Here is a 14991-nt window from a genome sequence, read left to right as displayed (position 1 = left end):
TACAAATTTTCGAGTATGATAACTGTCAAAAAGGACTAATTCCATGCATAATTCAAGTATTGATATTCTCTCTATTGCAATTGAAGACCTTGACCTCTCCAACTGGAAAAACCGGGAAATTTCCCAGATTTGTCAGCTTTGGACAGATCAAGGTTTGTTTTCCTTTCCAGATCTTTTTTTTTCATCTTCAAAATCCTTAGAACAGACTGATTCAAATACTTTTAAATTCATCACCTATTCCGTTCCCACACTAGAGTCAATGCTCCCTCAAAATTAGAGGCCTGGTTAAATTCCACTAAAACGGTAAACGGTAGGTTACCAAATTCTAATTCCTTACACACAAGACCCATTAGGTCCTATAAAAAAGAAATGCAAAGCAAATTTACAAATCCCAGTATCGGACAAACAATGGCTAGTTTTTCCTCAATTTCAGCAATATCCAGATGCACAAACCATTTGGAAAATATTCGCAAATTACTTTACCGATGGTATCTCTCTCAACAAAATATCTCCTCGTTACTCTAAAATTTGTTGGAGATGTAGTTCAACAAAGGGAAATCTATTACTTCTGTAGTGGAATTGTCCATAAATTTCAAGTTTGTGGACCCAGGCTTTCCAATTAATGTCCCCTGTATGTGGTATACAACAGATTACCCTGAACCCAGCCATGGCCCTATTAAACCTAGTCTCTGACTACCTACCCTACAATATTTTCACTCCCTTATTACATATTCTGATAGCTACCCAAATTTTTATCAATCAATTCTGGAATGGAAATTCTATTCCTTTCATAACGGATATAATTAAGGCCATAAATAGCAACAGCTAGTTTGAATACATACATTCTTGCGCTTCAAATAAATAGGGACAATTTATGAAAAACTGGGAAATCTGGATCCAAAGCAGTTTTTGCGACATGCCAAAATCCTACTTGCCTTAATTGCTCAATTTTGTATATTAGCTTGATGACTTGATACACAAATTTTTAGTGTTTTATTCTAGTTTTTCGCTCTTTTCTCCTTAGGGAGAGCAACTATATACTATAAACTAAGTGAGGAGACTCAAATGGCCACGCACGCTCCTCTGGGTAATATGCAAATAAGGGAGATGGAATAAATCCTCCACAGTGCCACCTATTGAAAGGCAGCATTCCTTCGAGTCAAAGTAGGACTTTTTATACAAGTCTTGTTACAATGACTGGGAATCAAAAGCAAAGCCAGACTCCATGTACATACAGCTGTTTCCGGGTTATTGCCCATCATCAGTGTACAGTAGGAGTCTGGCTTTTGCTAGTGAGAGGCCTGGGACAGGGGTCACCCAGAGGAGCGTGCGTGGCCATTTGAGTCTCCTCACTTAGTTTATAGTATATAGTTGCTCTCCCTAAGGAGAAAAGAGCGTTTCTGACCCCTGTCCCAGGCCTCTCACTAGCAAAAGCCAGACTCCTACTGTACACTGATGATGAGCAATAACCCGGAAACAGCTGTATGTACATGGAGTCTGGCTTTGCTTTTGATTCCCAGTCATTGTAACAAGACTTGTATAAAAAGTCCTACTTTGACTCGAAGGAATGCTGCCTTTCAATAGGTGGCACTGTGGAGGATTTATTCCATCTCCCTTATTTGCATATTACCCAGAGGAGCGTGCGTGGCCATTTGAGTCTCCTCACTTAGTTTATAGTATATAGTTGCTCTCCCTAAGGAGAAAAGAGCGTTTCTGACCCCTGTCCCAGGCCTCTCACTAGCAAAAGCCAGACTCCTACTGTACACTGATGATGGGCAATAACCCGGAAACAGCTGTATGTACATGGAGTCTGGCTTCGCTTTTGATTCCCAGTCATTGTAACAAGACTTGTATAAAAAGTCCTACTTTGACTCGAAGGAATGCTGCCTTTCAATAGGTGGCACTGTGGAGGATTTATTCCATCTCCCTTATTTGCATTCTAGTTTTTAAAATGTTTAAGTAACATATTACAACCTCTCTGAAAGAGATTCTTCGATGATCAAATCAATGAGGTTACTGTATTGGTTTACTGTTAAACTCTGTAATTGTATTGAAAAAACTTTTTCAATAAAAATTAAATGTTCAAAAAAAACCAAAATGGCTTTTAGGCCCATTTACATGGAAAGATGATTGCTCAAAATTCTCTCAAAAACACTCCTCTATTACAACACATGCATTCCCTATGGTGTGTTCACATGTCCGTGTTTTTACAGGTGCATGCCTGTAAAGATAGGACATGCATGTACAATAGGGAATGCACGCATTGTCTTCAATGGAGCCAGCTGCTGCCAGCGGCTCCATTGAAAACAATGGTCTGCCGGCACCCCATAATTGTTTTTCAGGGAAGAGCTTTAAATGTTAGCTCTTCCCTGAAAAACAATTTAGTGTAAAAAAAGAAAATAAAAAAAATATATACTCACCTGTCCGCCACTGCCGTGTCCCCTGCAGGGATGAATAACACATCTGTCGTATGCGGCAGATGTTTCTTTCATCCCTGCGGGGAAAAGAATTCCCTGCTGCACCTGTCACAGATGTGGCAGATGCAACAAAGGAATTCTAAATCGCCGCAGGATATAAAAAATTCCCTACCACAGCTCTTACAGATGACAGCTGCGGTAGCGGATCTAGCTGCCGGCACCCAGTAATTGTTTTTTAGGGAAAGGCTTTAAGTATAAGCCCTTCCCTGAAAAACAAGGCAAAGTAGCGTAAAAAATAATAAACACCACATACTCACCTTCCTTCAGCTGCCGGGGCTCAGCCGCGTCCTCTCAGTGCTGTCCCCGGCTCTGTAATGCAGTTCTTTCAGCAAGCGAGGATTTAAAATTCCTGCCTGCTGAAAGAGCTGCTTGTGATTGGCTGAGGCGCTCAGCCAATCAGAAACAGCTGTCTGTGATTGGCTGAGCGCCTCAGAGAATCAGAAGCAGCTCTTTCAGCAGGTGCTGATTTTAAATCCCTGTCTGCTGAAAGAACTGCATTACAGAGCCAGGGACAGCGCAGAGAGGACGCGGCTGAGCCCCGGCAGCTGAAGAAAGGTGAGTATGGGTTTATTTAAATTTTTATCACCACTTTTTCTTGTTTTTCAGGGAAGGGCTTATATTTAAAGCCCTTCCCTGAAAAACAATTACAGGATACCGGCAGCTGGATCCCCTACCACAGCTGTCATCTGTGACAGCTGTGGTAGGGAATTCTTTATTCCCTGCAGGAATGAAGAATTCCTTTGCTGCATCTATCACAGACGTGGCAGGTGCAGCAGTGAATTCTTTTTCCTCTTGGGGATGAAGGAAACATCTGCCGCATGCCGAAGATGTGTTCTTCATCCCCGCGGGGGACACAGCAGTGGCAGGCAGGTAAGTTTTTTTTGTTTTGTTTTTTTACACTAAAATTCTTGTTTTTCAGGCAAGGGCTTATATGTAAACCCCTTCCCTAAAAAACAATTCAGGGGTGCAGGCAGACCATTGCCTTCAATGGAGCCGCCGGCAGCCGCCACGGTTCCATTGAATGCAATGTACAGACCTTAATGCACGCGTGTTTTTGCGCGTACATAGGTGCGCACCTATGTATGCACCTATGTAGGCACAAAGACACGCTCGTGTGAAGCCACCCTTAGGTATTTTTACTGCACCAAGTAAATCTAGTATTGTATATGTGATCTTGCAAACTTTGTAAATATGGTGCATTTTGCAATCTAATATTAACACTACATTACTGTATATATTACACTGGGTTTTTAGGTTTTGAACCCGCACCGATCACAGGAATGTGAGTCTCTTGTTCCCCGTTTGAATGGAGTGGCATTACAGAGTTGGAATGGATCAGCAATGCGCATGCTTTACAAAACATATAAGAAATATAAAATTTTGTCATAAACTACAATGCTCAAAAAATTAAGGGAAGACTTAAGTATCACAGTATAACCCCAAGTCACCTAAACTTCAGGGATATCAATCTATCCAGTTAGGAAGCAGAAGCGATTGTGAACCAATCTGCTCTAGTGCAAATAAAAGTGACAACAGATGTAATAGAGAAGCAACAGCAAGGCAACCCCTAAAAAAGGGAATGGTTTTGCAGTTGGCGACCACCTTTCTTATCTCATTCTGCTCTAGTTTTGCTTGTGTCCTTGTTGCTGCTGGTCGTATGGGTACCTGCAGCCCAATCACGTTGCACAAGCAGTCCTGCTCCACTAGGAGGGCAAATTCATATGTACTGTCACCAGAAGGTCTGCTGTGTCTCCCAACACAGTCTCAATCAAGAGCATTGAGCAGATACCAGGACATGGGACGTTACACGAGGAGAGCTGAACAAGGCCCTAGAGGGGCCTCAACCCAGCATTAGGCAGAATACTGCTGCAGCATTACAAAATTACCTCAAGTGGCCTACTGGTTTGCATGTTTCTGAACAAAGTGTCACACACATACTCCATGAGGGTGGAATAGAGGCCCAATGTTCTATAGTTGGACTTGTGCCTACAGCCCAGCACCATACAGCTCAACTAGTATTCGCCAGAGGATACTAGCATTAGCAGGTCCACCGTTGGTGCTCCATTTTCTTCAGATGACAGCAGATTTACACTGTGCACATGAGAGACAAGAGTCTGAAGATGCTTTAGTGAATGTTATGCTCCCTGCAACATCAATGTTCCCTTAATTTTTTGAGCAGTGTACATAATAAATCATGTAACAAAAAAAGCATTTTACAGTGTAGGTCAACATCCAGAAATTCAAATTCTTTAGATTAAACAAAAATTAAATTAGTAAATCAGTGAATCCAGAATTTTCTCCGTTGCTGCTCATTACAGTCATTTTTGAGAAAAACGTCTTGCACATTAATCAACAAATCTCTGGCTCAACCTACAGGTTAAGAATGCACTCGAAATCTATTGCGCGGACTGAAGATTGATTTTAAGATTGCATTACACTTTCAAATGCCTAACAGAAATTGATCTGTTTACCAGGCTGACCTTTATTGAAGACATCATAGATGCATCCTCATCCTGAGAAAATGTTTCCATTAATTAAGTCAAATGCATCTTCTCAATAAATATAAGCTAATGTAAAGTGCCAGAGCCCATGGGTGATGTAAGGAGTACCAGCTTCAGCTGAAGCCTCAGTGTCATGAGTAGTGTTGCTTGTCTTCATCGACTGGGCGATCGATATAAACAATCCGATTTTCGCAAAGTTGAATTGGGTATATCTGGCGAAAGTCAAATCTCCCATAATGTCTACAAAAGAGGACAGTGAGCAGCCAGGGTCACCAAATGTGTCCTCCATCTTGCATATAGGCAGCAGTTTCATTGCATCACATGACCTAGCCATATAAGATACGCACAGTGTGACCAACGGCTTTTTTACAGTGGCGCAGCGGACTGAGAAGTTGCATTACATTTATATGCCTATATAACACGTGGTTTCTTAGGAATAGATATTATACAGAGGTGCTGGTTGTGTTAAAGCTTGTATACCAGCAGAGAACTTTAACGGGATTTTATTGGAAGAAGCAGAGAAAGAAACTGCATCACGTTTATATGCCTATCTGAAACATGTACATTGGGGGAGGTTATATTTCTCCTGTTATTAATGTATTTCGTAGTGAAGCAGGCAAACAAACTACACTTTGGCATGGGGAATATTGCAGTTCTCTGTTTGTGGCCTCAGCCAACATTCAAAATTGCCAGTATGGCCACTTCAAAGTATTTGCAGTCCTTACATGGCTAGCAGTGGGGTGTGCGAAATTCAATTACACTGCGGCAAACAGAAATATACAAGCTGTACCATGTGGCTTTCTGTTCTCGCATATCAGGCCACCCTGGGATTGAGCTTATTTAGTTGGCGGTGGTGTTTTATGTTAATATAAAATGAGAATAAAGCCAAACAGGAAAACAGCAAATACACACAGTGTATGTCAGCAGCCTCAAACATTGTTCAGTCATGAGTCAGGACACTACAAATTATTTTCAGGCCTTATGCATCTAGCAGTGGGGTTTGAGTTATTTAGTTACGCTGCACCAAACAGGCACAGTGCACAAATATACAAGCTGTACTGTGTGGCCTTCTGTTCTCCCATATTATGCCACTAAGGTATTGTGACTTATTTATATAAAACAAAAAGAAAACCAAACAAGGAAACCGCAAATATGTGTGTGTGTGATTTTGTTCAGTTACCAGTCTGGTCACTATAAATTATTTGCAGGCCTTACACAGCTAATAGTGGTTTCCTGCAAACTACAAAGTTAGCTGAAAAGTTACATAAAAATACATTTAAAAAAAGGAAAAATAAAAAAAATTGTAAAAAGGAAACATGCAGAAAGCAACAGGGTATGGTGATAGCAGATGGTAGCAACATGTGGGTAGTGGTGGTAGCAGATGAGCCCAGTTGGCACTTCAAGTGGCTCACACTGAAGCAGCAGCTCCACATTTTGCAGGAGGCAAGGCAAGCCGACTCTCATCCCTTAGAAGTGGTTCTGTCCATGCGTTACATCTGTGATACATGCGTGATATGTGCGCCTCACGTACCACTCTTCCTCCAAGTCATAAGCACACAGCAGTCAGTCTGCACGAGTTGTCCATGAGCCTTCCCCATCTACTTCACCCCGTGTCAAATACCCTGACACTACGAAGCAGTCCACATGGATAAGTCTGAGGAGCTGTTTGATCATTAAATGTCATCGATGTCAACCGGGCCGTCCAAACAATCAGAGGAAGAAGACATTGAATGCTTAATACCCAACCATTTTTGTCCTCCAAAAAGGAAGATGAGGGTGGCTCAGTGTGTGCGTTCAGCCCTACACAGGCAATGCGCATTATAGAAGTACCTAAAATTTGAAAGGTATGAACCCAAGTGAGTTCTTTGAAATGTGGCTGCTTGTACAATTCTGCAAAATCACCCTAACACATCTGTTTGCTATGAAGGTAGCTCATAGGGCACGCCCTTATCGCATGGCACTCCTTTCTGGTTGTAGTTCAGATCCTACACTTTGAAAATCAGGACAGAATCTCACATTTCCCAAGACATCATCCAAATCACGAGACTGGAGGATCTAAGATTGCCACTTTGATTTCTCTACTGTTCAAGTTCAAAGATGACAGTTGCAGTTCCAAAAGGTAAAGAAATGTCTGATATATCTTCAACTGCCATACACTATGCGTTAGATAGCAGGTGACTGCTGCATTTAACGCCAGCATAGTATGTTGGAGTTAAATGCAGCAGTCACCTGCTATCTAACGCATAGTGTATGTCAGTTGAAGATATCTCAGACATTTCTTTACAGTATGTAAGGTTGAAAAAAAGCCATATGTCAATTCAGCCTATTACCCCCCAATGTTGATTCAGAGGAAGGCAATTCTTAATGTTTCAGCAGTCCCAGTGAAGTGGTAGAGTGGTTGGATCTCCATGAGTCTCACCTTCAACAACGGCAGTTGTAATTTGTGTCCTGTGTTCAAATTTCAGTGAGTCTGATGACTCTTTAGGGGGCTACTGCTTCACCCAACTATTCTTTATAGATTCTTTATTAGTGCTAGCAAGATATATTAGTTTATTCAGGAGTTAATACTGGCCTGAATATACAGACTGTTTAGGTCACATTTTGTCATACATACAGTATGTATTGTAATGCTCAGTTTTCAGGTATTAACATAGAATGGTAGAATTGGAAGGAACCTCCAGGGTCATCTGGTCCAACCCCCTGCTCAGAGTAGGATTCACTAAATCCTCCCTGAAAGATATTTGCCCAGCCTTTGTTTGAGCACTTCCATTGAAGGAGAACTCCTCACCTCCCATGACAACCTGTTCCACTCATTGATCACCCTCACTGTCAGAAAGATTTTTTATAATATCTAATTTATGTCTTCTCCCCTTCAGTTTTAACCCATTGCTTCTAGTCTTTCCTTGTGCAAATGAGAATAGGAATGATCCCTCTGCATTGTGACAGCCCTTCAGATATTTGTAGACTGCTATTAAGTCTCCTCTCAGCCTTCTTTTTTGCAAGCTAAACATTGCCAGATCCTTTAACTGTTCCTTGTAGGACATGATTTGTAGACCGCTCACCATCTTAGTAACTCTTCTCTGAACTAACTCCAGTTTGTCGATGTCTTTTTTTAAGTGGGGTGCCCAGAACTAGAAATAGTATTCCAGATGAGGTCTGACTAAGTAAAAGTAGAGGGGGATAATTACCTCGCATGATGTAGACTCTATGCTTCTCTTAATACATCTCAGATTTGTGTTTGCCTTTTTGGCTGCTGCATCACATTGTTGACTCGTGTTCAGTCTATGATCTATTAGTATACCCAAGTCTTATTCACATGTGCTGCTGCCTAGCCCAATTCCTGCCATTCTGTATGTGCTTTTTTCATTTTTCTTGCCCAGATGTAGGACTTTGCAGTTCTTTTTGTTAAATACCATTCTGTTAGTCGCCGCCCACTGTTCAAGCTTTTCTAGATCTTTTTGAATACTCTTCCCTAGTGTTACTATCCCTCCTAGCTTTGTGTTGTTGGCAAATTTGATCAGTTTCCCATCAATTCCCTCCTCCAGATCATTTATAAAAATGTTGAACAACAATGGGCCTAGGGCAGAGCCTTGTAGTACCACACTTGTTACATTCTTCCACTTGGATGTGCAGTCATTTATGACTACTCTGTGAGTACGATCACTCAGCCAGTTGTGAATCTACCTAACAGTTGCCATGTCAATTCCATGTTTAGTCATTTATTTCAATAAGTATGGTATGAGATACTTTGTCAAATGCTTTACTAAAGTCAAGATATACTATATCCATCGCATTTCCCTGATCAACCCAGTCGGTGATTCTGTCATAGAAGGAAATTAGATTTGTCTGGCATAACGTATTTGTTACAAACCTATGCTGGCTTTGGTTAATTATTCCATTTTTATCCAAGTACTTGCATACATGCTGTTTAATAATTTGTTCAAAGATCTTTCCTGGTATAGAAGTCAGGCTCACAGGCCTGAAGTTTCCTGGATCCACCTTCTTCCCTTTTTTTGAAGATAGGGATAACTTTTGCCCTTTTCCAATCTTCTGGGACTTCTCCTGTTCTCCAGGAATTTTCAAAGATTATGGCGAGTGGTTCAGCAATTACCTCCGCTGCTTCTTTCAGTATCCTAGGATGTAATTTATCTGGACCTTGAGACTTGAATTTATTTAAGTTAGCCAAGTGTTCCCTCCCCATCTCTCTTTTTATAGATAGCCTGCACTATTTTATTCCCCCAATAGCACAGGGAAGATCAGTTGACGTTCCATCTACTTTCTGAGATAAAAAAAGATACAAAATAAGAATTTAAAAGTTCGGCCTTCTCAACATCATTCTTAACCAATTCACCATTTTCATCTTGTAAACATCCAATAGCATCTTTGACTCTTCTTTTGCTTTTGACATACACCCCAAATCCTTTTTTATTGCTTTTGGCCTCTGTTGCAAGCCTCAACTCATTATTAGCTTTAGCTTTTCTGACACTTGTCCTACAGTTTCTGCAGAGTGCATTATATTCTTCTTTAGATATTCCCCCCTCTTTCTATTTGATAAACATATTTTTCTTCCTTTTTAACATGTATGCAAGTTCTGTGTTCATCCATCCTCGTCTCTTTAAAAGCTTCCCATTCTTCCTTCTTTTAGGGATTGTGCTTTGAGAATCTCATTTCACAATATTTCACAACCTGCTTGGACATTTATGTCGTTAAGAACATCCAGCCATTGGATTCTTCCTACACTCTTTCTGCGTTCATTAAAATCTGCCTTTCTGAAATCCAAACTTGAGGTCTGAGTTTTCTCAGGTCTTGCTCCCTTTTTTATCCAAAATTCAAGGATAGCATGATCATTGCCTCCTAAGGTCCCAGCCACACTTTCTTCCTCAACCATTTCCTCCCTGTTGGTAAGAATTAGGTCCAAGATAGCAGATCCCTTGTTTTCTCTTCTGCCTTTTGTAAGATACAGTTGTCAGCAAGAGCAGATAAGAATTTGTTGGATCTATTACTTTTACCTGAGAGAGATTCCCAACAAATGTCTGGATAGTAAAAATCTCTCATAATCACAAATTCATGCTTTTTTGAGAGCTTGGCCATCTGATGTAGAAAGAGTTCATCAATATCTTCTGCTTGTTCAGGTAGCCTATAGTAAATGTCTACAATGGTGTCCTTTCTGTTGTTCTCTCCTTGTATTCTTACCCAAACTACAGGATTTTTTTTACAGTTTTTACAGAACTACCATGCTCTGAAGCTTGAATCTCTGTGGAGATTAAGGTTTTACTAACATACAACGCAATACCTCCATCCCCTTTTTCAGGTCTGTTTCTTATAAATAAGTTGTATCCTTCAAACCTTGTATTCCAATCATTTGTATCATTCCACCAAGTTCCGTAATGCCTATGACATCATATTACTCTTCCTGTGTTAGGAGCACCAATTCTCCTTGTTTGTTTCCCATGCTCTGTGCATTTGTGTAAAAAACATTTTAGTTTGTGATCGGTGCCTCTTGCTTCTCTACTTTCCTTCTGAATTTTTTTGCCTTTGTTCTTTCTTTTCACTTCTAATACCGAAGTTCTCAAATGTATTAATTAGCTGTATATTTTTACCTGGCCTTTCACTTCCCTTCCCATATTGTTCTAGTTTAAACTTCTCCTAATGAGTGAAGCAAGGCACCAACCAAATATATGCTTACCTGTTTTTGTAAGGTGCAACCCGTCTCTAACAAGCAGTCCATCATATAAGTAATTCACTCCATGGTCTAGAAATCCAAATCTTTGCTGACGGCATCATCGATGTAGCCAGTTGTTCACCTCTAGAATCCTGTTCCATCTTCTTATTCCATTCACTGGGAGGATGGATGAAAAGACTACCTGTGCTACTAGTTCCTTTACCTTCTTTCCGAGGTCTTCAAAGTCTTTGCAGATAGTTGCATGGTCCTTTTTTGCAGTGTAATTTGTCCCTACATATATTAGTAGGAATGGGTGGTGTTCTGTAGGGCTGAAGAGTCTTGACAGCCTATCAGACGCATCTTTGATTTGTGCACCTGGAAGACAGCACACCTCTTGTGAGGTGTCAGGTCTGTAAACAGAGGCGTCTGTTAATCTCAATAGCGAATCCCCCACAACCACCACTCTCCTTTTCTTCTTCACAACAGCACTTATTTTTCTCCATTCAAGAGGACTCTGTGTGCTTACTACACAATTCTTTGTGGGTAAAGTAATCTCTTGCTATACCTCTTACTTCTCTGATCTGCTCTTTTTGGGTAGAGTTATTTCTTGCTATACCTCTTTCTCCTCTGCTCTGTTCTTTGTGGGTAGAGTTATTTCTTGCAGTACCTCTTTCTCTTCTGCTCTGTTCTTAGAGGTTCAGCAAGAAATGACTCTACCCACAAAGAACAGAACAGAGGAGAAAGAGGTATAGCAAGAAATGACTCTACCCACTTTCTCCTCTGTTCTGTTCTTTGTGGTTAGAGTCACTTCTTGCTGTACCTCTTTCTCCTTTCCTCAGGAACCAGTACCAGCCCCCCCTGCGTGAGAACCTGGTACTGGTTCCTGAGAAGTTTGGGTGATGGCTGACTCCTGATCTTCCTGATTCTTTAGGTAACATTCCTCTGCTTCTGCAGGTACACTGGACATTTCTTTTCCTTCAACATTTTGAAGACTTTGTTCTACTCTGTCAAGGAAATCCTCACCTTCCTTAATACGTTTCAATGCAGCTATGCTCTCCTAAAGACTTTGCATCTTTTTCTCCAATAGAGACACAAGCTTGCATTTCTGGCAGGTGAAGTTTGGCTTTTCCTCTGGTAGGTCTGTAAACATATAGCATACGTTGCAGCTCACCATATGGCTCCTCTCCTTTTCCATGTTGTCAGTTGATGTCCACTTCCAAAATTCTAAAAGTCAAGAATTGTAGTAAAGATACCTAACCCAGGGGTCCCCAACTCCAGTCCTCTGGGACCACCAACAGGTCATGTTTTCAGGATATCCTATGGTAAGAACACCTGTGGTAATGTCTGAGGCACCGAGAATCATTACATCACCTGTGCAACACTGAGGAAATCCTAAAAACATGACCTGTTGGCAGTCCCTGAGTACTGGATATGGAGAACACTGACCAAACCTATAGGATACTACTAAATATGCAACTTGGCACAACTCTGAGCAGCTAGACCCAGCTAATCCCGGCAATCTTCCGGTTTACAGTGATTCGTTGCTCTTCCCAGAATGAACGGGGAATATGCAAATGATCTTCCTGCAGCTGCAATCTCTGGTCTTGTTGCCTTTGTTTTTGTTGGATGTTGTGCTGTTGTAGGGATGTGGTATCTTTTTTGTTTTTGTTTTCCCAACCCATACAGGTCTTGAACACACAGACACAGCAAATTAAAACATGACTTTTAGATTTTAAATTGCCAAAGTTAAATGTACTTTGTGTGGTCTGGTAGCAGTATCAATCTGACAGAGAAATGCATTGTCCAATCAAGTTATCCGAATCTACACCTGGGTACTTCTCTCCAGCAGCTCTATGGATCCTCTTCTTCCTTTTCTCCTTATCTTGAGGCAGATTAAGCAATTATTGAATGTTACCGGATGCACTCCTTTAACAACTGTGTGGCACAATCCCAGATGTCCGTAGTTTTTTCACCTAGAAAGTTTAACCCCCACAGATTCAGCTGGTTATGTTTGGTTATGCAGTTACAGTTGAATAATTCATTGAAATGTCACAGGAGGAATTCTGCCTGTCCTCACAAATGTTTTATCAGTGTTTGCCCTTAAGAGATGCCTGGAACATAAAAATTACAATTATTTGTCTGTCTGTAACTATCTAGTATTTAGTTCTTTCTCCAACCAGGTGGGTTAGGCAGGAATCTGTTCTATGTATTATATGTGTATACTGGGAGCCTTCCTTATTGCACATTATTTCCAGATTAAAGAGAAAAGGAAAAGAAATGGAGCTATAATATTCGGTCAAAAGGACTCCATTCTATCTTCCATTAGTACACAGAGAACATAGGACACTTCACTTCCTACATTAGACAGGAATATGCACACATAGTAATTGTCTTCGCTGTGGGTTAGCATGACCACTCCAGCAGATTCGGAGTGCGCCATTCTCATAAACGCATTGGTCGCAGCACTTGGACCTCCCCCAATAATCAATCATTTATCACCTATCCTGCTGCCTATAGGACTATGAATGGCATTTACCAATTGTGCTACCAAATTTAATTTTTACAGCGACATGACCTATAAAAATCAGATACAAATTGTCACTGATCTTTTACACTAACCAATTACAACTGCTTAGAATTTAGTGATCAGAAATTATTCAGTTTGACAAATATGCAGTAATAAATAGACGTGGTTAAACGAACAAATGCGCATTTTGCATATCTTATAGAAGATACTAACTTTTTATAAGCTTTATGTATTTATTTTCATTAACCAAAAAAACTAAAATCAAAGTGTACAATAATATGTGCATATGTTTTTACCTTTCATAGAATTCCTACGGAAAGTATTCAGGAATTCCTCTAGGAGTTGAGACTGGTTAACTGGCGGTAAAGGTCTCATCTGATCTTTGAAAATGTAATTTTCTGGCCATGATGAGGTTAGTGATGGCTTTACATCAGTGTGACAAGACCTCAATGACAGCAAGACACTCCTCTCCGAGAATACAAACTCCATTTTCCTCAGGTCAAGGTCTGTGACAGCTTCTCCATTAATAAAGAGGATTTCATTTTTTGTGCGAAGGCCTAATAAAAAAAAAAGTAAGATATATTGATTAAGACTCATGACTTAAAGGAGTTGTCTGAGTTATAAGAACATCTGGAAAAAAACCCTTCTCATGCCCTAAAATAATAAACAGGGATATACTCACCTCTCCCAACTCCATCCTGCGACAGCACTCCGTACCCCGCTCCAGTCTGTGTTTACAGACTTCAGTCCCACCAATAACAGAGTTTAGTGATCGATCCTGTGAGGTCTCATAAACCAGATAGGACTACAGCTGTCAACAGAGACCAGAGTAGGTGACTGAGCGCCATCACGGGACACAGTGGGAGCGGGGAGAGGTTAGTATTTCACCCTTGGTTATTTTAAGGCATGGGGAAGGGGTTGTCCAGAGTTCTTACAACTCAGACAACCCCTTTAAGAATATTGTTTTAAACAATCTGATACTTTTTTAAAAAGCTTGTTAGTTATATTCGCTATTGGCATGGTAAACATACAGAGTCAAATCTTCATGGATAACATTAAGTGCATTCAATATTGGAAGTAATTGGTAATAAAATGGATCTACATTTTCAAGTGTTCTTGACAACAAAAACCTGAACAAAATCAATTGCATGGCCATAGATGAGTTGTTAAATCAACACATACATAAGTGCCAGTCGCAGCCAGAAAAAATAACTAGGACACGGAATATCAAGCATTAATTTGCCATATGGCCATCCCATGAATGGGGAGCTTGCTTCAGATAGTGCCATATGTAAGTGTGGAGGTGAATAAATCATGAGTGTAGAATTACACTACAAGTCTCACAGCCATCTGGTCATATATGACTTTTAAATATAATGGCTTCATAAGTTAAAGTCTGATTGATCTGTAATTTACACATGTTCAAAGTCGAAGTATTATGGCTATATCACCTTAATGCTTTGCATTCTTGTGCTAGAAATTGGAACTCTTTTTTAAAAAAGTCCCATATAATTGGCTCATTCTTCCTCAGACAAAATCCAAAGGAAAGAAACTTCCGAAGCAGGCTCAGACGGGCCCACAGGAAAGAGCTGAATACACAAGTGGCCCCAAGCCAGGAGTGGACCCCTACCCCTCAGTACTACATACAGATAAGGCTGGCTATTCATCCATATTATTAACTGGCTAGTTTATCTACTTATATGGTCAGATCACATCTAGGTGAAGTGACAAGCCGGAAACTATTCTCCCAGAGCCCCAACTTGTTGTCAATGCAGGAGCTCCCACTACCAACTATCTTGCAGCTTCTCCTGCTGCTTGCGGCCT

At 40.6% G+C, this 14991-nt stretch overlaps 1 protein-coding gene across 1 annotated transcript in view; it reads right to left on the bottom strand.

Moving 5' to 3' along the window:
* TIAM2 (TIAM Rac1 associated GEF 2) overlaps nucleotides 1-14991 on the bottom strand; it is a 507083-nt gene that overhangs the window by 97226 nt on the left and 394866 nt on the right. The window contains exon 19 of the mRNA XM_066596062.1: nucleotides 13464-13724. Within this exon, the coding sequence (XP_066452159.1) occupies nucleotides 13464-13724 (261 nt within the window). The remainder of the gene's footprint in view (nucleotides 1-13463; nucleotides 13725-14991) is intronic.

This window comes from Eleutherodactylus coqui, chromosome 3 (genome assembly GCF_035609145.1).
Source record: "Eleutherodactylus coqui strain aEleCoq1 chromosome 3, aEleCoq1.hap1, whole genome shotgun sequence".
NCBI classification, from domain to species: domain Eukaryota; kingdom Metazoa; phylum Chordata; class Amphibia; order Anura; family Eleutherodactylidae; genus Eleutherodactylus; species Eleutherodactylus coqui.
Note: the sequence above shows the minus strand (reverse complement) of the source record. Positions and strands in the feature narration are given on the sequence as shown.